Raw genomic sequence first — 23394 nt, forward strand, 5'->3', positions numbered from 1 at the left:
GTGATTTAGACTCTCCATGCGGATGCGTTCGCGCAAGTTTCCTCAAGTTTTTTCCTCGCTGATGTTATACGTGAAAGAATCGCCCGTGCTAATTGCCGCTCATACGGTAGTAGTCGAGCTCGCTGCTATCCGCTGGCAACCTGTTGAGCTTCATTGTCGAGATGTTCCGTTCTTCCAGTCACCTGCGCCACGTGGCAATTAGCGGCATGTATATACGGCTGACACGAGAGAAGAAAAATCAAACTGATGATGCTGCGAGAGCGCGTTAATTAATGATCATAATCGCTCGTGATAGAGACGATATTATCACCGCTATAGATTTGCGGTTTCCGTCGCATCGTGTAGCTAACTTTGACTTTGTAGCCTCTACAATTCGATTGCATTTAACCGTTCATCCTTTAGCCTCATTACGGTTCCACTCCTTCGTAGTATTTTCTTTCTATATATGCTTATATGCTTATCAACAAAACACTTCTTAACGCGGAATAATAGGAATTTAATAGCCTTGTTATTTGTTACCTATCCATTTGTTAATAACTTCTTACGTTAATTCCCCGTATGTGCCTCATTCATCCACCATATGGCGAGATGCCATCTCCACGAGCGAAAATGGAAAGCGCGATAGGGAACTCGTTTATCGATGCCACGGCAAGTTATACGCGAGACTCGACCTTTGATCGAGTAAAGTACCTGCTTCCAGTCCATCGCTTCTTTTCTTGTTCTTCTATCGTCACGCTCTGACCTTCTCGGTGACTTCGCAGGTGAGATAATCTAACACTAATCACTCATCGCGCACGTAGTTGTCTTGAGTTTCATCTGCGCGCGACCTGTCCTGTCTGCCTTTTAAAAACGTTCGCTCAATTGTTTATATCTGTAGGCGTATCGGCTTTAATCGATTCTCAGAAATAAATCCAAGGCATTAATATAGATTATTAAAAATAATAGAAAAAAATATATGTATATATGTCTTAATATCTTTCCGTTTTGTATTCTTGCAATACTCTTTCTACGTTCCTGGACAATCTTTCTTGAAAAATTCGAATTCTCACGTGAAAGATACGTTTACATTTTGTACAACGAAGCGAGACACGCAAAAGTTAACAACAGCGCGAGTTGTCGCAACCGAGATGACTCGTGGTCAGCACTCGACCTTTGGTCGGCTTACGTACCCGACTTCTTTCTTCCTTCGTCTATCCTTCCTTCATCAGCGCGTGCTTCCTTCTCTTTGCCTTCCTCCCACATCTTTCGCGACCGACCCGACGACTCGCTCGCTCACTCGTTTGCTCGCTCGCACGCGCGAGAGAGTCGTTCGCGCTAATCGCACCTCACGCACAAGGCGACGAGGTCACGGTGCTCTTTGTTTGTCATCCGCCCGCAACCTGCTTCGCTCTCTTGTTAAACGTACGTGTCCGGGAAGAAAAAAGACAGAGAGCTACGAAGAGAAACGGTGCCAAGACGTACGACTCGATGCAATGGAAGATTTGCATCATGTTATTGGACATGTAAATTCAATTTATCGTGTGAGCATTCTTCTCCTTGCAAGAGAAAAACTAAGCAGTTTTCTTTGCATGTAAGAATATTTTCATTTTTTTTATGTATGAAACAGCATACATTTACACTAAAGGTTTATTTCCAAAGTTTATTTACGTTATTTTTTGGAGAGAGAAGAGAAAATTCACAAAGCCCCCCCATGAAAATCTTTCTATTTGGTTCGTCATGTCATCGTTCATTTATGTCTGACGAAAATTATATCCAATTTTTGTAATAAAATTGTAAAAGAAAAAAGGACGATATTTTTCGAGATTTAAAGAAAAATTTTCCTTTGAAATAACCGAATGGTAATCGAACGCACGTGCAAAATGCGGGTGCATTTTAGGAAAGACATGGCTTTCGAGAGGACGCCAATTGAGAAAATAGCGAATGAGGAACGTGGAACAAAGTTCGTAACAACGGGGACGATGGCGGTGACGGTGAAGCTGAAGAGGTGTCCGAGAGGACTCGGTGGAATGACCCCGCGGATCGTATTGTAAGCGCGTACGTGTCCCTCGCGGAGGGTAACATATGCGTGATGGCCTGCGAAAGCTACGTCACGCAGGAACGCACCTTTACTCCTTCTCTCTTTCTCTTCTTTCTTCTCTCGTCCCTCTCGCCCCTTTCTCGGTGTGTGCTCTCTTCTCGAGTCCTTCTGTCTTTCTTGCTCCCGTGGGGTACGGAGGTCACCGCTCGCCCGTTGCCACCGGCGGAACAAGCGGCGAACCGCAGGAAGAATATCTTCTTCTTGTACCCCAAGCCTCTGGGTCCTCGTCGGATGCTCTGACTTCGAAGGGAACGCGAGAACCAGCTAGAAGTTCAGGGAATTACGAGGAAGCATCAAGTCCTCTCTCTATATACTCTTGATATTTTTTAATGACTCGTAAAACGAAACTTTTTATTAACATAAAATTTAATGGTATTAACCTTAAAGTAATTAGTCGCAATCTCATAAATTGACATCTGTCCTTTTCAAATCATCGAGTACATAGTATATAAAATGTGAGGAAATTATGAAAATTTCAATTGTTTACGTGAAAAAGTTAAAAAAGTTACGTTTATAAATCCAAGTTGAAAATTATCGAATATTAAAATGGTAGTTTGAAGAAATATCGCTCTACGCATATAAATTAATGCTAGCGTATATGCATCTGCCATCCTCTCAATAGAGGCTTTCACGGCCGAGTGTAATGTCGCGCAACCTGACCTCCTTGCAGGTGCGCGATCCTGACGGACGTACAGTGTCACCATCGTCGCGATGTCTTGACGAGCGACCATAAAAGACCGTGCACCGTGCATCAAGGGAGACAAGAAGGGGGGAAACGTATAGGCGAATCGTAAAAACAGGAGATAAAAGGTACAGCGTAATACGTGCGCGTACGTGACTCTCCGTGGAAATCGTATTGAAAATTTTCTGCTTGTGAAATAAGCGTTTGCACGCCCCGACAAATAGAAATGACGTATATAATATAGTATAAATACTAGTCCCCCCTGCCAGGAAGTTATTAAAGAAAACACCGTTTTTCGCTGTTCCACGTGAAATATAATTTAGGCATGCTTATACAAAAAAGATTAGTTACAGCAGCAAGAATTTGTGTGTGAGAGGGGTAGTCAAATTTCAATTCTAACGTATGGATACCTAGACTTCAGCCGTGTAGCCAATTTTAATTATAGCTGTAAAATTTGTGACTTGTAATAAATTTGATGATTAGCTGCAGCGATGAAAATTTTATTTCCATCTGTATGTACGGAAGAAGAAATTATTTCATGTAAATCTAATAATATCCATTATTTTTCGAGCGGATTTCCTCTAGGAAAAGTAGAAGGAAAAAGAAGGCAGGAAGGCGTAGGATGACGAGATACTGAGAGGAATGGACCTATAAATCACATTAAAGTGTACAATGTAGCGGTAGTAGAAGTGAAAACGCGCAGCTAGACAAGAGAAGATGAAGAAGAGTCTGAAAAGCGGCGTATGGATCTTCTCTCCAGAGAGAAGCGCTGCGCGCGAATGTCCCGACAAATACAACTGGAGCTAATTAGTTGCAGGAATGCGTCGGCGCACAAGCATCGCGTTCCTACGTAAAGTTGAACACGCGGTGACTCCTAATAAGACGCAATCGTATCGACGTCACGCGACCTTCGGGCCGTGCCATGGTGAGTCCAGCTATTGCCGTCTCTTGCGGCCGTTGCTGGTGCCGCTGCTACTTATGTTGCTGGTTATAAATCGCTACGTCTCCTCTCGTCCCCCCCCCGCCGCGTCGGCTAATAAACGTTTGCGCCTCACGTGAACGCCATTGTGTTTCGCGAGAGGCCTCCCACTTGAAACAGCTGTTTCGACCATTCTCTGCACGACCAAGGTTACGCATCGAAGGGACAAAGACGTGGTTTCACTAGAAACCGCGGCCGTTATCGATGGACAGGCTTGACGAACGAGAGGAAAAGTTTTCTCTCTTACACCACTACAGTAGGAGATTCTTCTATCTTTTATACGATTCTTAATCGGTCACTAGATGCTCAATACTCTATTATATTATTATTTTTTGTACAATATTATTAATGCCTTCTTTAAACAATTTATAACTAGCAGGCTCAGTATAGCCTTCAGATAATCACTAATATTTGTGCAATAATATAGGTATTGATAATTTAGGGGCTACTTTATACGCACCTGACCTCACAGTAATCTCTTCCTTGTGTTTAATTAAGACACGCATATGTGTATCGTACAGAAATAAAATTCAGTAATGAATTGGCAATGTCGGTTGTCCTCGGTCATCGCCAAACGACTTAACGTCGCGTTTGGAATTTTACATATGTCACGTAACGATTACATTTCTGTCCTTGGTTGATGCCATACCGCAAGATCCAATTCCGCGTGATAGCGTCGCGGCAAGCACGTTCTGTCCCTCTGAATACTTTTCGCTTTTTCACGAAGGGTGCCATCGCCCACCTTGGTATCCAAGAGGCACCCTCGCGTAACTGCCTAGCCGACGAGATCGCATTCGGCGATGCGGGCGTACGCATACGCGCGTACGCGTAGGTGTACGCACGCCGCGTGCACACATGGAGTCGCGTGCATAGACGGAGTGAGAAGCGTGTGCGGCACGGTCGCTACTACATTATGCATTAGTCATGATTACAAAGTAAGTGGCGAGCTCGTAGCGCGTCTGCAGTAATGACGGCGTATTTGCGGTGCTTATGATTTTCCACTTGAAATGGGCATAACCCGCTTTAATGGCGCGCAAGACTGGGGGCCCTCCCGGTCGCGCATAACTTACGGTGGGTTTACAGCGGCCGAGAGGAGATCCAGCAACGACCGCGTGGTTGCTGACGGCGTTGATCGTGTTAACGCCGCGACAGTAATCTCTTCCTGCCTCTTCTCGGTCTCTCGCGCTCTCTTCGCCGCGCGCGCACGTCGGTCCGGCCTTTAAAGGTCGTCATGGACGCCAGGTATTATCCTTGTCGTAGTGTATGTAGGAATTATGGAGGACCGTCTTAATACAACGAAAGATACACAGAGAACAATAATTTAGAGATGGATACCTTCCAAGACTAGTAAAAATATTCTGGCTATTTTTACCGAATTTTTGAGAAATTTTATTTGCCTAAAAGTAGGTAAAAATACCGGAGAGATTTAAGATAAAAAATACGTTATGATTATAGTATCATTTCAAGTGATCATTTCAAGTGACTATTATCTTATAGTACGATAAATTATACTTTCAGTAAAGTAAATTATACTTACAGTAAAGTAAATCGTACTATTTTCAAGATTGACGAGCACAAACAACTCTCAGAACTTTTATATTTTCTATGCAGTAAAGTAAATTTTGTCAATGCTAAAGAAAAAATTATTGTCAATAAAGTAAGAATGATTATCATACGACAATCTCATTTACCAGAAATGTAAAGAAAATTTTACATAAGTAGGCACGTATCCCTATATGAACTTGATAATTCCATAAAGTTTACTAGAATTCTAGTGTATAATACTGTACATTTTTCTCCGTCTCGTATATATACTCGTGTGTTTTATTTTCTCAACTAGATCTACCTGATAAATGTATTACTTTATTTTTAGAAAATTATTTCATTTTTGGGGGACATGATGTATGTAATATAACTTTTTTTTATCTATTTCTTTATGTGAAGGAGAAAAGGTATTTGCGGTTGCTCCAAGAGTTTTTCATTAACAGTTACTTGCTTTGAAGTGACTATTATATAACTGAAATTATCTCATGTAACTCTTGGTTTAGTTAGTCACAACTTTCAGCGTTTTAGAAAAATTAATCCCGCAAATGGACAATAATAGTCAATATTAATTCTGATCTCTCTTTGAACTGTCACTTGCAATCTTTAAAGGTCGTTGAAGTCAATTACAATCATCGTTATGTATTATGAGCTATAAATTAGGCGACAATAAACTGTTGCGATAAACCAGTGATAATTAATGATGACGATAATGTATAATATGTTACGTACGTTACGATCTTTGCATGCTTTTCAGAATGATATAACTGATTATCATTTCTCCTGAAATAATTTTATATTATTATACTTGCCATTAGTTATCAAAGAACATAAATTTTTGTCAAAGGAGATAAATGATTAATTTATTTTGGAGAAGTGAATTGCGCGGTAATGTTATTATAATGTCTAGTTTCTCTAATCAAAGATTAAAAATACTTATAATAATTATAATTTTGTAATTCTCATTACAAAATTATAATTATTCAGAGCTACGACATGTTTCCATTGAATGTACGATACATATTTCATTAGCGGCAGAAAAGAAAATTTCCAGCGTTTTTTCATTTCGCGAACAAGATGAGATCGCCCGCGGTACTATTGAATTCGCTTGACTCAGCAGGATTGCCTAGATCCCGGAGATGATTCGCGCACGTGGCGGAAAAATAGAATCATCTTTCATTCAGCAGTTCGCTATGCGAGGTCACGGAGGAAAAGTCAGGCATATGAAAATGGAGAGGACAAAAAGGAACGGCGAGGTTCCTCGCTGCAGTAGCTCGTAATGATGGGCTACGCGCCGTGCGACGCGTAGAACCGGGTTTGATCGTTCATTAAGCGTCGGGCCGACCCCGGATGCGGACGTACGCGTCCGTACGACGTGCGTACGTACACTTCACGCATATGCACACACGAAGACCCACTCGCTTCGCTCGAGCGCGAGTGCAGCGAAGTGAATGTGGGTAGTGGGCCAGCCTTGCTGAGGCCGGCTAGGCTGCGAGCGGAAGAAACGCCGTGTATGCGCCCGCATCCGGCTTTCGAGCGGATCGATCGCAAACCCGTGAAACTCGATCTATCGTTGTTACGGTAGGTAATATATATAAAAAAGAGCATGAAGGGGAAAGTTGAACAGCATCGACTTTGAGTATAGCGGATGCAGTACTGAATTCTTTCTCTCTGAAATATTATCTGCATAATGGAGCGTAATGTAGGGATTTTTATCGTTATTCGATAATATCGAATATTCGATATTTTTTGCTGCTCAATATAAAAATATCGAATAAAAAATTATTAATAAAATATTGACTAGATATTTTTTTATTATTCATATTCGCTCTCCATTTTTATGAATACTTTTAGGAGTTTTGAGTGCATTCAGTAGTCGGTAGGTCGGTACTACGCTGAGCCTGACTGAGCGCTCAGTGAGCTTTTGCATTTGGTTGGTCTGTACTTTTAGATCCAACGAAACATACCAATTAGATGCAAGAGCGCTCAGTAAGGTGTGTCGAGTTTATAAAAAAAATGATTATTAAATACATTTTCCACCAATTATATTTCCTAACTTTTGTTTTTATTTTAGATTTTTGAGTTAATACTTAAGGGCTAGTGATTAGTTATTGAGACATAAAAGAAGAAGTTACATTTATTGTTTATAATATTGATTGGGACTATAAATAAACGGAGTCTTCCCTACATCAAATGATCAAATATCACAGATCTTCGTTCGTAAATTTTTAAAAAAATTGAGAGATTTTTTTTATCTATTCGCTGTGCGCGATATATTCGATATAATGTCCATTCATTCGGAATGAATATAAATAGTTTTAAAATATCTGAATATATTCATAGTCGATATTTTTGCTCGATATTGACATCCCTAGCGTAATGTAATGCTCTTCGCAAATTCGCAAATAGCAATTTTTACATATTTGATCAATAATATGTCGAGACGCCAAAGAACAATTTAATGTCCGTTAGATTTTATTAATGTAGTTTAGTATACTATTGCTCGTCAGTGTTTTTCCGTTCGTATCTCGACTTTTCAATTAAATACGTTAATTCACACGTGTTCACATGTATGAGAACTCGCGCTGATGAATCTTTAGGTCATTCTTTGAACAATGCGTCGCGCGGAAGCGTCCTATTGTCGTTTTCCGCTGTGCCGGAGATGGATGCTGGATCGATCCCTATATCGCGTGATATATTACGCAACTTTCCCGGTCCGCTTCTAATCTCGTCCACGAGATCGTGGAAAAAATCCCAGCTCGGTGAAATTTCTTAAAGTCTTAACGCCGGAATAATTAACAGCGATCCAACGGAGAGGCCGCCGGTTTTATTCCCGACGCGACGGCACTTCGTACGCGACCTCGAAGGTCAATTCATTTTAGTCATGGTCGCGTTGGATAATTTATGACTATGCTGTACGCTATTACTATAAGTTCCTGGTGTCCCATCTCGGTGTCTTCCGATGGCTTTCTTTCTCGTGGAAACCTGTCTCGCCCGGGAACGAAATAGTTATCCAGGCAGCTTCACTAAAACCGGTAAATTACACGCGTGTCTCAAGATACGCGATATATCGGATGAAATCAAGAAGCGAGCTACTGTTTTTGTGCGACACGGCAGCGGGTTGTTATCGCTTTCTTTCCCACGCACATTTTCCACGTTATACTTTCTGTTTTCTGCCAAATGTACGTCGCGTTGAACTAAAAATACTGATGTGAGACGAATAGAAGGGAAAAGAAGTTTTGAATTTCGCCTGTTATTTTTTTAGTTTATAAATTGATCTAACACTTTGTCGTTGAGTCAAAGTGTCGTGATTCAGGCGTCGTATTTTCGTTGCATTGGCGAATGCAACCTCGAAGCACGGGCTTCACGAAGCGGGTGTGTCGTGGGAGATACGTGCGCTGCACATTAGTTCGTTTTAACACGTCGTTACGATATTTCACACTCGGACTTTACGTAGCTCTCAGTATTCACCATAGGTATTTCGCTGCTGTTAACACCCCTCGTTTGCACGCAACGAAATCTTCTGACAAACTTTTTCAGGGAATATTATTTATTGCAAACTACCCAGCTGTAATATTTTTAAACGATAAATGTAGTGCAATATATTTAGCAATATTACTGAAAAAAAAAATGAAAGAAATATTATAATTTAAGCTCTTTTCAAAACAATGTCTTATAATCTCTCTTTTAAACTCGCATTTGAAAATTTAATAATTCAATTAATATTTGACTTGCAAGAAAAAAATTTAGTAATTTAGGCCAAAATCCGTTAATTTTATCCATTTTCCTTTCTCGTAAATACTTAAATATTGCGTCGTGCCACTTGTTCATAAATTTGTGGGAGGCGGAGTAAGTATTAAACATTTAAAGTTAGGCTAAATCTGTATGTACACTATTTGGCCGTCTCCTTATCAGATTGTTACAGAAAATCTCATTCCGTTGTTAACTTATTATATTGTTTTATAACCAATTTGTATTTTCTTGTGACAAAATTGTGTAAAACTAAAGAGACACTCTTCTGTATATTTCTATCTTTCAGTTCGAATCTTAACTAATCCCACGAGTGCAGCTGCATATCATTTTTACACCACTATGTAAATGTCGTTAAGCCAAAGTTAGACAACAAGACGCGGACGATCTTTAAACAATGACTCCCTGCTTTGGAAGTTCCTGAAGTTACGATGTTTATCGTAGGCGCCATCGAAGCGCTACCGCCGCCAACTCGCAAAAAAAATCGTGAGAAAATGTGAAAAAGAAATCTTGTTATGCGGAACGCGATGATTATAGAATCCGTCAAAAGGTAAATGTTGAAATAATGGTCAATATATTCTTCTTATACTTGTTATTCCTATTAAATTTATATTCAAGGAATTCGAGATTTATATTTCTCTGGTACGTTATGATTTCAACAACTTAATAAAGTTAAATTGTAGTTATACTTTTCATCGAAACATGTATTTTACGTTTCCTTCGTTTTATTGTGTAATTAATAGGCTACTATAAAAAATGTTTAGCAGTCCACAAATCATTCAGCCAACGACGTTTATGGAAATTAATTAAAAATTGATTAAGTTATATATTCCGAAAACCTCGTCAAACGTGTCGTCTAATGCACCGTTATATCGTTCTTGTTAGTGACTAATTCGTCAAGGAATGATGCGTACGATGTTTGTTGCCCGCATACTTTCCAATTTTATAACTATATTTGGATGTCATTTATGGCGAGGTGCGTCGAAAGCATCTTCGAACGCCTCACCTCTTGGAGGGCGATGGTTTTCCTACTAGCAAACAGTGCCTAATGGAATTTTTATGGGCAGCTGTAAATATTTTAACTCGAAATAATGAAGACATTTGGCAGTGAGTGTCATAGAAGTGGCTTTTACGATCGCTACCCTCGATCCGTATTCCGCTCGACGCCGTGAAGCCGTTTCTACAACCGGATTGTAGAATATAATCCGAGATAGCGACCGAGCTGAGAGTCTGTCGAAGGTGCTAACTTGACGCATTATAAAAATAGTCGCAGTATCCGTTTGCGTACTTCCGATGCTGTCGATTTTAAAACGAGGACATTTATACGAGTAACACACCCTTGTTCTCCGTTATTGTGGATATACTTCGGACAAAAATCTTCGGACACAAGCGCGAATCAATTAACTGAGAATCTCTTATACTTTACTATGGAAAACGGTTAACATTATTTAATTATCTGTGAAATACTTGTTACGGACAATTGTTGATATAACGAAACGCTACATGAAATTATAATCGCACGCAAGGAAGATTTGTTGCAATGAAAATACCGATGTACGAAATATCGCGCGAAAAGAGCTACGAAATACAAAGTTCTCGTATTTTTTCCTGGCACCGTTGCTGACACCGTTGCTGGCACCATCGCTGCATTAATCGCGGCCGATCGTATCGGCCGGTAAATTCGGCGGTACAGACGAGTTACTACCTCCATAAAATTCCAGGCGTTTAACGATGACAAGAATTTATTGAATATGTTAGGTAGTCGCAGTGGACAGTGACCTCCTCGATTCTTCCGTCGGTTCTCTTCGTTCTCCGCACCTTTACGCTGTTTTTCGTTTCGCTCTACGTCGGTAGATACGCGTCTCTGATCAAGAAGATAATGGCGCCAGGACGAGGCCATTTATTGAGCGTAAATCTCGCGTGCGAATGGCTAGCACCGCCACCGTGTGCAATCGTGTCCTATACGATTATCCCTCTTTCTCTTAACGTATTTCATTCTAAAATCCCTCTGTGTCGAAAGACGCCGTTTACACGGCGAGATGTTCAGAAAGCTTTACGACGCAAGACGCGAGGACCGCCGCGCCGCATTATTACGAAACTCGAGCCATCCTGAGGGGACACAAATGTGCTTGAAAATATGGCGAATTTATTTTCTCGTCAAAAGTCCAAATTTGGAGTTGAGTGTGCTCTACCAGGGTCATTGCTCTGGTCATTTGAAATCTCTTAACAGCTTCTTAAAATCGCGTCTTATGTCTTGGTTAAATACGTGGTTTAATCTTTCGTATATAACTTGATAAAACCGAGCGAGCTAAGAAGCGTGTTATACAGGGACGAAGATCTCGCGCGCGCTTAATACTTTTGAAAAGCGGATCGAAATTTGATATATCCCCTCGTGTGTGTGTTTCGTTTTCAGGTGAGGTGTCGGGCGAGAACGTGTCCACGGGGACAGGACCACGCGGTGGCGACCGTGGAGAGGCGGCGGATTTAGGTACGTACACGGAAAACAACGACGGGGCCACCCTGGCAGCAAACACAGCGATCGACGCCAGGGGGGGAAGCCCTCAGGGCACCCATCTGTCCGGTGCGGCAACCCCCAGACCTCCACGTGGTAGGAGGCGACAAAACCAGAATGGTCTCGATACTACCCAAGTGAGTAACACCTTTTTTACAAACATCTAATATCTATACTTTGAATCGTACTTTTGCTCTTTCATCTCTGATTACTCACTTTTGAAAAAGTCCACGATGGAATTAAATTTTGACACGGTACACAAAACTTCTACGTGTACGTAGGCAAACACGACATTCGCCTTACTGTATTGACGTAGCGTGACTGAACGTCGTTCGGAATTTTTATTTATTCTTTTTCCCCTTTTTTTTCTTTCTTTCGACGAGAAGGACGCGAGTCGCCGCGAGGACGCGAGATTTGTCGTACAAATTTTTTGAGAGAGAGAGACCCGCTTGACTTCTTCCGTGAAGTGGAGTGTTTGAGCGTTCGCGTACCACTTCGGGACACGTGCGCTAGTCTCGGGAGATATCCTCGACGAGAGAGTCCATCGCTCCTGTAGTTCGAGCGGTAGCCCGGACACGTGTACACGGAGAGTCCCGTTCAAAGCTAACCATGCAGCAACTATGTCAACCGCGTCGAAAGCCGCAGTGTCATCCCGCCGCTGACATCCGTCGACCGGCAGGGCGCTTCTGTAAACGACTTGACTAAAAGAAGAAAGAAAAAAAAGAGTAGTCTTTGACGATAGCTTAACGATGCTTAGAGCTGCGATGGTAAAAAATTGATCATCATTGGTAAAAAGAACAGTCGATTCATGACGCGCAAGAATTTCTCGTAGCTCAGGTCCGCAGGCTATACAAATAGGAAAGATAGTATTCTCTGAGGAATAGTAGCAACTCGAGAAATTAATCTCCCATGCGGCAAGCTTTATCATGACTTATGACTTTTGGCATCCGTAATCCACTAGAACCGAATTAAGAGAATCGATAAGTATGAATAGAGGAAGATTAATCTTTCTCGTTTGAGATTATTTAGAAAAAAATTAGGAGAATATGCGAAAAAAATTTACAGTATGAAAAACCGTCATGTATCTTATACTCGCATATGATTTTTTGTTGCGAGATATTCTCTTTTTTTTATATTTGCTGCGTTTAGCGAAAAAAAGCAACTTTGCAACTGTTGTAAAATTCTTTAAATATGACTACCTTATTATACATTTGGATCCCGTAAGGTACTGACGACAAAATCAATCTTATTAAAGAATTTTACAAAGCTGAGCGCAGCCATTAAAAGGAAAAAAATGCTAAGATTTCGTTTAAAAGATGTGTACAAAATATTTATATGAAAATTAATATTAATTATTTATTTGTAACGGTTTATATTGCTGTTTTATTTAACAACGTATGTTTTATGCAGCTACTACAATCGAATGATGATTAATTACATTGAAAGAGAACGATCGCTTTAATTTCGAGGCTCTCTTGCTCGTACAGTTGTCATGTCTTTGCGTATTTTTTCTATCGAGACCTGGTTGCGCGTATTGGTCGCACCGAGCGAGACTCATTCGAAATGTAGGTATATATACACTATACAGGATCGTGCCCGCGCCTTGAGCCTGAAGCGGTCCCTTGTCAGGAAGAGGTCTGGAGGCGAGAAAGAGATTTACCGTAGCCTCTGCCGCGGTCTTCGGACTGCGCTCTCGGGAACCCTATTCTACGCCAATCGACTCTCGTTCTTCTTAGTGTCACGGCGCGCTCTCTCGCCGTGCCGAGCGAAGAGGAGTCAACTCTTACGCCACGCGTTGCCTTCATTACCATATCTCAGATGCAATCTGTTCCCGGGAATTAATGCACCCGGGATATTTCCTACCGCCACGCATCTCGCCCGAGCGAGACATATTGCTCAGCAACTGCCGATAAGCGTCCTTCACAGTCGAAGGCGTGGTCCATCGTTGATAACTAAGCTTCGAAGGCTGGAACAATTTTTTTGTGTATACAAATGAAGCTTGTTTATTAGTGCTAAATAGTCGCGCTGGCAGTAAATCAAAGATATGATAATCTGTGATACAATAGACTTGGTCTTATTATAAAAACAGTAATAATTATCCTTGATAATTATCTGTCTCAGCTCGTTGTTCAGTGTTGCCCGCGTTGTTTCTCTTATTTTTAATTATTTGTAATGAACATTTTCGCTACGTGTGTAACTAATCATATGGAAAATAGTCATTTATGCCATTTTTGGATTAATTATTTATTAGTATTATTATCCACATATTCTAAATGCATCTTTTTGAACATAGCAATTTTTAGTTCCACACAGAGAACAATGTTGAGGAAAGGCTAAAGCGTTTCTTTTTTTCTTTAAAGATGCATTGTTTCTGTGGCCTTCAGCATTTAAACATGAAGCACACCGGTAATAAAGATAGTAAAATTATTGTTGCCATGGATAAGATAAAATGAGTAATCCGTAGACGTACCGTTGACAACTTTACGCGAGGACACTTAACAATTTCAAATTATTAATCCTACTTGTGTCGTCTAAGTATATAGGGTAAGTGGGGTGTGAATATGCCACACTTAAGCGAAATTAGATTTTTGAGTAATTATTTGTTCAATTTAAAGTAATTACATACTAATCTTTTTCTTCCATCCTTTATCTATTATTTGTATACGATTGGAATCGAATATTTTTATTTTTTATTATTAAAAATAAAGAAATACAAAAGTGCTAAAAAATGGGTAATATGCCATCATGCGGGTAATATGCCACATACAAAAAAATGCTAAGTATAATGTTTATTCTTTTTTTTATTGCAAGAACACATTATTAATGATTTTTATGATGAAAATAAACATTTGTAACATAATATAGGTAATATAAACAATGTAAGGATATAAGTAATAACTTTGATAGATTAAGTTATACAACATGAAAAATAAACTTTGAGACACGTTTTTAACAGCATAAATATATCTTTCTACGAACAGTCCTCGTGAATCCATTTATTGCAACAATTAGATATTATCCAATTACATTTTGAACCATTTTTTAAAGTAAAAGTTATGTAATGTGTAAGTATGAAACGTATAAATAAATATTTGCTTTATTTTATATATTTACATAGTGTTACAAGTAGTCTAAGTTCCAGTAATCAAGAAAATTCAATTCCATTAAAAAAAAATGGATTAAAAAACTACTCTCTATTCAGAATTTTGAATTGAACAGTAAATTAATATAATACAAGAAGCAAATAAATAAACATTTAAGCGTTTGTCAATACGAATATCCTGTCACAACGGAATTATATGGCAAAACGTTTGTTTATAGCGTTCTAACCTATATATTAGAGAAGATGACTACTGGCATTTTACTCTAACAAAAGTAGTGACATATTGCCTCAAAACGCCATTTTACCTTATGATGAGCCTGTACAATACGGCTGTTAAGAAAATGAATCAACGATATACTGAATATTTTCATTTTAACCTACATTAATAGATTAACAAGTTAATCGAGCTAAATATTGTGTAATGTTTAAATAATAACTTACATAAAGCACTATAAAAGTTATAAGAAGCACATATACCATGCCATCATAATATTTATCTCATAAAGACAATACTGTTGCCAGGAAATTCTTGATACTTATGCAACACGTTGAACACACAATTGTAAATAATTTTGTGACACTAACGCAAGCGCTGCTAATCGATATCATTGTTAAACACAACCAGTGGCATATATTCCTCATACTGACGTATTACCCGCAGTTACCCTACGCGAACATAACACTGTTCCAAAATTTAAAGTTTGAATAGAAAATTAATTGAAGCGGGATATTTTTTTTATGATGAAATATTACAAAATGTTTTTGTAAATATATCTTAAATAATATTAAAATTATTATCAATAATAAGATTTTATTCGGACCGACAAGAGAATTAAACACTAAGTATAATCATATTCAGGCCTATGATGGTCAAAGCTAGATCTTTTTTGCCTAAATAATTTCCAGTGAATTATTATCTATATCCTATATATGTACATGCATACATTGAGAAAAAAATGCTGCTGATTCAATTAAAATCTATATTACGGGCTGTCACTAACATAAGTGATTAATTCATGTATATTTTTATTGACTCAAAGGCATATATTATTATTTCAATAATCAAGCCTTTATATCAATAAAATATATGCATGAATTAATCACTTATGTTAGTGACAGCCCGTAATATAGACTTTAATTGAATCAACAGCATTTTTTTCTCAGTGTATAGATCATATTTTTGTATTTAGTTATTCAAACTTCACGCCGAAATTTTTCCGGACTTTATCTAATGCAATTAAACTACTGCAATAATATCACAAGTTAAATTAAATTGACAATGTGCTGAAAACCTTAAATAAATTTATTGCGAAAAATATTAAAATTATAATATAATTTATATTAATCTAATGTTTTAAGTGAATGTACTCGATAAAAAAAAGCTTGCATTTGCAAATAATTATTAATCTGTCCTTTTTAGCGTTAAATGAAATAGCGTTAAACACAATTCTATCGCACCCGGGTTGTTTCCGTTTACTAATTAATACTTCCGTTTATATCTCCATTCTTTTTATTACCGGTTAATCACTGCGCATTTTGCTCCTTTTTATTGCATCCGGTTGCGCGTGGTAATGTCTCGTTTAAAGAAAGCCAATCTTATCATTTGCAGGTTAAAACGGAACGACTCACGCCTGACAATAACTCGACGTCGTCGAGGAGCGTAACGCCTTCTTCATCGAGTCACCCGGGGACGCCGCCAAATGCTACGCCCTTGGGAGGACCTGATGGTCCACCGCCACCTCATCATCTCAAGCACATGGAACAGATGATGGGGCGAAACTATAGTGATTTTATGAGGAGTCTCGCCGCCAAGTACAACAACGCCAACCCCAACGAGTACGTCCATCTCATTTTATTGATCACTTTTGATTACTCATCGTAGAGTTATAATCTCTGTAAATAGGTTGCGAGATTAACATAACGGAGAGGCATACATTACAACATTAACATCACTTTCGATTTTCTTTTTAAATAAGTCATACATTGACATGCCAACTAAAAATTGACAAGCAAATACTGCTTCATTACTGTTGTATCGAGCCTGTGTCATAAAATTTGTCTTAATGTCTCGTATGATTAACGAAAGATTTTGCAAACGTCTTTGAATATTTTTTGTTGGAACATAACATGCAAATATATTGACGAACACTGCGAGACGATGTAAAAGAATTAAGACTTGAAGGTTGCAAATAGATGATTCGTGTGATTAAGATTCATAAGACGTAGAGAGTACTCGAGGGACTTAATGTATTCTTGCATGAAACCGGTTGTCGCGTTGTACGTTGATTTTTAACTTTGTACCTTCTGGCACATGGTTGGAAACAGATCAAATGATTATTTAATTGCTTAGTTAAGTATTGAACATAGATTTTAACAATGCGATTCTTACTATTTGAAGAAGAAGGTTCGATTCATTAATTTATCACATGTCTATTTGCGCTTTGCTAAATTTAATCAGCATTTAGATCTGTTGAATCTGAAAATAGAAGAATCTATTTTCTCGTTTGACATTGAGTCATGTCAAGAAATGAAAACTCATAATTTACTATATCATATATATCATCTTTATCACGAAAAGTATTTTTTATATTTGATGAAAAATGAAAAAAATATTCTTGAATCTGAAAAATTTGAAATGTTTTTACGTGCGATTGTAATAGTAGCACTGACAAGTATTTTTATATATTTATAATAGAAAGTTAATGATCAAAGACGATTGATTATTTCAGTTACTTTAGCACACCAAGAAACGGTTATCCTCCGGGTTTAGACCCGAGGTTTCCAGCCTTCAAGGCTGCAGCAACGCCGTTCGTTGGTCTAATGGCGCCGTTAGGGGCTCCGCAACCATCGACTGTTCCGACGACCTCACCGCTCTCCAACAAAGATCCGAAAGAGCAAAAGCAGGATAGTCTCTTCGGCAGTCCTGTGTTTCCGCCTATGATCGATATGTCATCCACCCAGGCTCTTTTACACATGGTGCGAACTGCCAATGCGGCACAAAGCGCTGCAGAATTGGAAACATATCTCAAAGGCAAGTGTCATAGGAATTAAGGCTCCTGAGTAGTCGCATGCGATTCAAAATCAGTCGGCGATCTGGCCCATGTACATGTGCTCTCGGTGCGCCGAAAGCACATGTGCATAGGTTCGTGCTTGTGTGTGTGTGTGTTACAGTGCCTGGCCACGATAAATGGCTGAACTTATAAGCGTGGAAAAGTGACGTTTTGACGACAAAATTTGTGTTGCATACCATTTCGTTATTATTTGCTTAATGCTGAAAATGTGACGTGTTTTGTACTTACGCAAGTCCTAAAAATGGGCAGAAACTATAGTTCTCCTGGAATTTAATATATAAAAGCGTATATTTCATTCATTTCAACAACTGTTTAAACCCGTGTTTCTGTCCGAAATTAGGTTCACTTTATCTACCTTTTACGACCATTTACTGACTATTAAGGAAGAAAAGGACAGTTTCTGCCCATTTTTACAGATATTTTAAAGCAATCTCGTCATTTAAATTTATCCAAATTGTCTTTATTTACAAATGGTTTGCAGCATAAATTAACGTGTCATTCCTCGCTTCTGACGTCACGATTCCAACATGGCCGCCGTGACCACTCAGGAGCCTTAAGTGTACTATATTTTTAAATAGAGAGGAAATGATATATTAGAGATCAACATTACTTTATGATTGAAAAAAGAAATCAGAATTATTTTTTAATCGCAAATTGTACTAATTTTTATGCGTTTTCTTCAATTTTTAATTGTTTAACATTTATATATAAGCGATACCTTGATATTCAATCTATTCTTATGAAGGAAAAACAATTCTAGATTGATCAAAGCATTCGTAGATAAAAATCCATGCTTTTTAATAGCGAATTTGGTTTGACGCATTAGTGCGTAGTGCGTACTGCATATTAAAGTCGTAAACTGATTTAATCTGTGCAAAAGTGAAATACAAATTTTTTAAATTATAAAACATATTTTACTTAACAGCATAATAAAATACATCGAGGATTTCTTGGTTAATGCGTTTTTATATTTATATTAAATACACGTTTTTACATCAGTTTGTGTATAATGGCTTTAATGTATATCAGTGCATACTGAGTGCATCTAATCGAATTATAAGATATTTTATGTGTTATATTGATATGTATGTTTATGTGGTATATCATTGATCAATTTTGAGGAAGATTAGACAACGTTAGCAACATTTTATTTTGTTTTGAAACATAGGCGCGAACAAAAGAGACACGGGGGTGACGAGTCCCTTGGACCTTTCGAGTCCTGGTGGTTTTGCACCTCGTAAGCGACAAAGGACGGAAACAAGGAGATCCGAAAGCGTATCCCCCAAGCCAAAACCTACCGCGAGACCAACCACACCTCCGCCGGTCAGGTGTCCGACTCTCTATGGCCACATACCTTGCGGCGATGGGCAAGCCGTAAATCGCTGGACCATCGAGGATGTCGTTAATTACGTTTCGTCAATCGACATATGCGCTGAGTACGCACAGGTGAGTCAAGGAGATTTTTTTACCGCGATGCGGTTTTCCACGAGGAAAAATAGTAGGTAATGCACTTACGTCATTATTCGTGTGCCGCATCAAGCGCGTCAAACGAATTTTAATGCCTTAATTAAAGCGCGAGATTGCACAACGATTGTCATTGGAGACAAATGTTTTCCTATAAACTTTTCTGCGATGGTTTTGTTCGAAACATGTTTCTGTTCTGTCACAATTCTTACTTGGAAAAATAGAAAGAGCTATACAGCTAACTCCTTTAAATTATAATGACCATATACGATGATCCGCGTATTCATTGAAATAAGGAAAAAACCTGATAAATGTTTCAATTCGGTTAGATTGTTGCACGAATTGCGTTGGACGTAGCTACTATTTTTAATGGCTTTTGAAAGCCAACTCTGTAATGGTGCACGCTGTCATCAATCGCGCAATATCTTCCCGACTTCTACGTTAGTGAGGCAACGAAGCGATCTAGAAGGCTTTGAATGACCTGGCATCAGTCAATCCGGACAGTCTGGCATTAGCGAGTAGGGAGAGACGGCGCGCCAGCTAGGAAAGTTCTATAATGACCCCTTGAAGCTAGCGTTGATCCTCCACCCCTCTCTAGTGTTTGTAGTATTTATACTTTCTCCTCCCTTCCTTCTTTTCGTTCTCTCTTTTTCTCTTTTCCATTCTTTCTCTCTCCTCCTTGTCTCTTTTTCTTTCTTTCGATCTTTCTTTATCTCGTTCTGAGGCGAAATACTAGATCTTGCAATGATAGTTTTTACGGACCACTTAACATTTGCTATTTCCGCGAAGTCACGGGCGTGGTTGTCAGGATTTTCGAGTGTCCACTGAAATTATCCACTGATCCGTCCTATTGGGTGTAAACGCTTCCCCTCGTTTTTTCTTCACTTAGAAGCGCGGCATTTCGCTCGGCAGTAACGACCTTTCATCGTAGAACTGGGGCGCGGTCTACTTTCCACAGATGGTCCCCCCGTTCTCGCTCGCGCTCGGGAACCGCGCGATGAATGGTTTCATAATTCGCGATAAAACGGAGAATCGTAATTACCAGGCTGCCGCCTAGTAGACGCAAATTGATTAATTACAGATAACCCGACACGCTTATCTCGCGCGTACACGATACGATCTTCCACTTCGCGGATCGGCGGTGTCACGAAGCTCTCGAACACCGCGCCACTCCTCACCAGCTTCGTGACAGAAGTTATTCCTCCGGCTGTCACATCGTTCACTCACACTTGACAGAGAGCAAGAACCATGACTCCAGCATCGCGGTAGAAAAGTTCCTCATCCATGTCACGAGTCGCAATTTCCTCTCACTTCACTTTGGGAAGTTATTTTGCAACTGAAAAATGAAGACTCACCGTAGAGCGACTCTCTTGTGTACCCTAATGAGCATCCCGCGATAATTAAGATGGATAACGGGCTTTTCATAAATTTTTGCATCGATGCTTGATGACCGCGCGAACGTCTCGATATATTTAATGAGCGATCCGCCGGTATCCGGTATCGATATCGAAGGTTGTTTGAAACCAAAGTTCGATCATGTCATGATACTGTAAGTCGTTTCGGAAACGGCATCACTGCGTCGCGCTCGTACTGTACTTTTTGCGTGGCGCGCGGTATCCTTCGCGAGATAAGAATCGATGTCGTGCGTGTCGTCTCGGGATTCGCATAAAGTGCACGGCCGTCCCTCGGTATTCCACGACATGGTTTGCCAAGAGGAGCAGTGATCCTTGAGCCGCTCTTATCTATATACGCTCTCATGGTTGGCCCTCGTCATTCTTGAATTGAGTCGACGGCTGATCGAAGCGCTCGAGGACCCCGCCGTCTCCACGTCTCCAGTCTCCTTCTACGTTGGCTCGCTCGCGCGGCGTTCGATTACATTCGAGTATTCATGAATATGCATGACGAGAGGTGGGCGCCCGCGAAAAAATTTACGGCCCCGACAGTCTGACGTTTCGAGGACCGCGACTGCGTTCGCGCGAGCGAGCACGCGCTGAACGGGGCCTAACGATAGCCGAGGATAATCGAAACTGACGTGCCTCCAGGGACCCCGCTACACATCTCGAGAATCAACGTTCGAGAGGAACCCTGGTACCGATCATTCTTTACTCGTTGTAGTATACACACGTACGCGGAATAATCTCTGATAATGGCTTCACAAGTGACTTTCGTAAATTCGGTACAGTTGGTATATAAAAACGTTTGCCTTGTAAACATTTTTATATTATATATGAACGTAGAATTAATGATACTGTGTATTATCGATTTTTTTTAGTAAAAAAAAAGTATTTTGAATCGGTATTGGAAACGGTCCACTCAAATCTTGAATATTTGTATTGAATTTTTCAACATATTTGTTAATTTAACATAATGTGATTCTGTTATTTAAATTGTGTTAAATTTCTTTATATTCAAAATTTCTTTGTGTCAAAATAACACAACTTATGAAATAAAAAAAAAAGTAAATAAAAATAATATATTTTAAAATATAAATTCTAAGACGAATGAATATGTGTTAATTTAATGTATAAATATTAATTTTATTGAAAAGAATATGCTTCCATGGTTTATTTACAAACTGTGTTAGTATCATCTTTTTTGTGTTTATCTTCTTAAATGATATTTATGTTAAATTTCTATCATATTCATTTTGTGTTGAATTAACATATAAATTTGAGTGGACTATTTGAGACACGTAAAATGTATTAAATTAAATACAAATTTAGCGAGATAATTAATGCAGCAATTTATTGCATTTGTTCGATCATAAATGTTCGATTTAACGTGCAGACACGAACAGATCTGCGATCTTCTCTTTACAGCCGTCGATGAATGCGTCTATAATGATCACGCGAATACGCAATATCGAATCATTAAAATGTATAAAAGTGAAACCTAAACAAATCGCTTAAGATTTATAAAGTGGAGCCATAATATTCTCTGCACATCGACGATCTCGTATTCGTTATTTACATCATGGAATATCTCACGTGCGCGCCGTTCGATTCATCTATCGAGTTACCACGTTGAATTCGACTACGAGCTCTTGATGCTTGGCTCGGCAAATATGGTACTACGACGCAGATGAATCCTCTTAGAATCGTGGCACTGAGATTCTAATGTCGCGGAGGATTCCTGCGAACTGATCAACAGCACGAGTGATCCTTTCATAGATTAGCTAGAATTATGATGGTGATCCTTATCCGTATCTGTTATATTAATGCATTCACTTTCGTTCAAGCCAACAGTGCGAAACTATCTCGGAAAAACGAAAGTAATTATTACTGCAAGTCTTGCTACGTATTCAATTGATACTCAGTATATTGATTATTTATTTTCATGATGAGAGAAGTTGGAAGCGATTGAACTGTTCTCTTGTAATAATTATAATAAATATAGTACGTTTTAGATATACAAATATAGACTTGCTTAGGAGGCAATTACATGTTGATAGCGTAAACAGTTTTATCTTATTAATCGATCTAATAATACTATCCTCATTATAAAAGTCATAAAATCATAAACTCGTAAACTAATTTGAAAAAAATTTGTCTATTTACACGTTTGCATTAGCAAATATCTTTTGTTCAACTTTTGATTTAAATTTGAGGTTTTACATGAGTCTCAACAATTCCATTTTTCAATATTATTATCATCAGTGGAACCTCGGTGAAACTTTCGATGACATATAGAGTATTATGTATTACGTAAACGTGAAAAATGAAAGTAATTGTACTCATTTAGAATTACGAATCATCGATTGCGAGAAGGTGATGAGTACGTAACTTGTAGTAATACGTCATGCGGTACAAAACAGTCCATAGACTACAAGGATTCAGGGTGAGAGGGTTAAGGCGATGCTAAAGCCTCCTGTTTTACCACATTTCCATTCGGTGAAAAATCTCTGTATTGGATGTACGGATTGCAAAAGTATTATTGCTTAAATTAAAGTACGCACAAACAGGATCTCAGCTGCACCGGATTTCATGAGAAAATCGAAAAAAAATTTCACAGATTCGTTAAAAATTTACCTACTTTTGGCTCGTACAGCTGTCACCTCAGATATATATTTGCTTGATAAATATAAGAGTTTTAGAGTCCATATCTTGAAAATAAGCGTGCAGCTGAGGTCACATTATTGAAACGAACGATACCGAGTTTGTAGAACTAAGATTGAAAGTCTAGAAAAGAAATATTTCCACCGAATAGAAAATACG

At 38.9% G+C, this 23394-nt stretch overlaps 1 protein-coding gene across 1 annotated transcript in view; it reads left to right on the forward strand.

Annotated features, from left to right (window-relative positions):
• The first annotated feature begins 1859 nt into the window (after positions 1–1859).
• The window catches only part of LOC108761600 (uncharacterized), a 65082-nt gene continuing 43547 nt past the window's right edge, over positions 1860–23394 (forward strand). The window contains exons 1-5 of the mRNA XM_018508209.1: positions 1860–2026; positions 11397–11679; positions 16255–16481; positions 17375–17676; positions 18885–19162. Coding sequence (XP_018363711.1) covers positions 1860–2026; positions 11397–11679; positions 16255–16481; positions 17375–17676; positions 18885–19162 — 1257 coding nt within the window. The remainder of the gene's footprint in view (positions 2027–11396; positions 11680–16254; positions 16482–17374; positions 17677–18884; positions 19163–23394) is intronic.

Source organism: Trachymyrmex cornetzi, unplaced genomic scaffold (genome assembly GCF_001594075.2).
Source record: "Trachymyrmex cornetzi isolate Tcor2-1 unplaced genomic scaffold, Tcor1.1 scaffold257, whole genome shotgun sequence".
In the NCBI taxonomy this organism is placed as follows: Eukaryota; Metazoa; Arthropoda; class Insecta; order Hymenoptera; family Formicidae; genus Trachymyrmex; species Trachymyrmex cornetzi.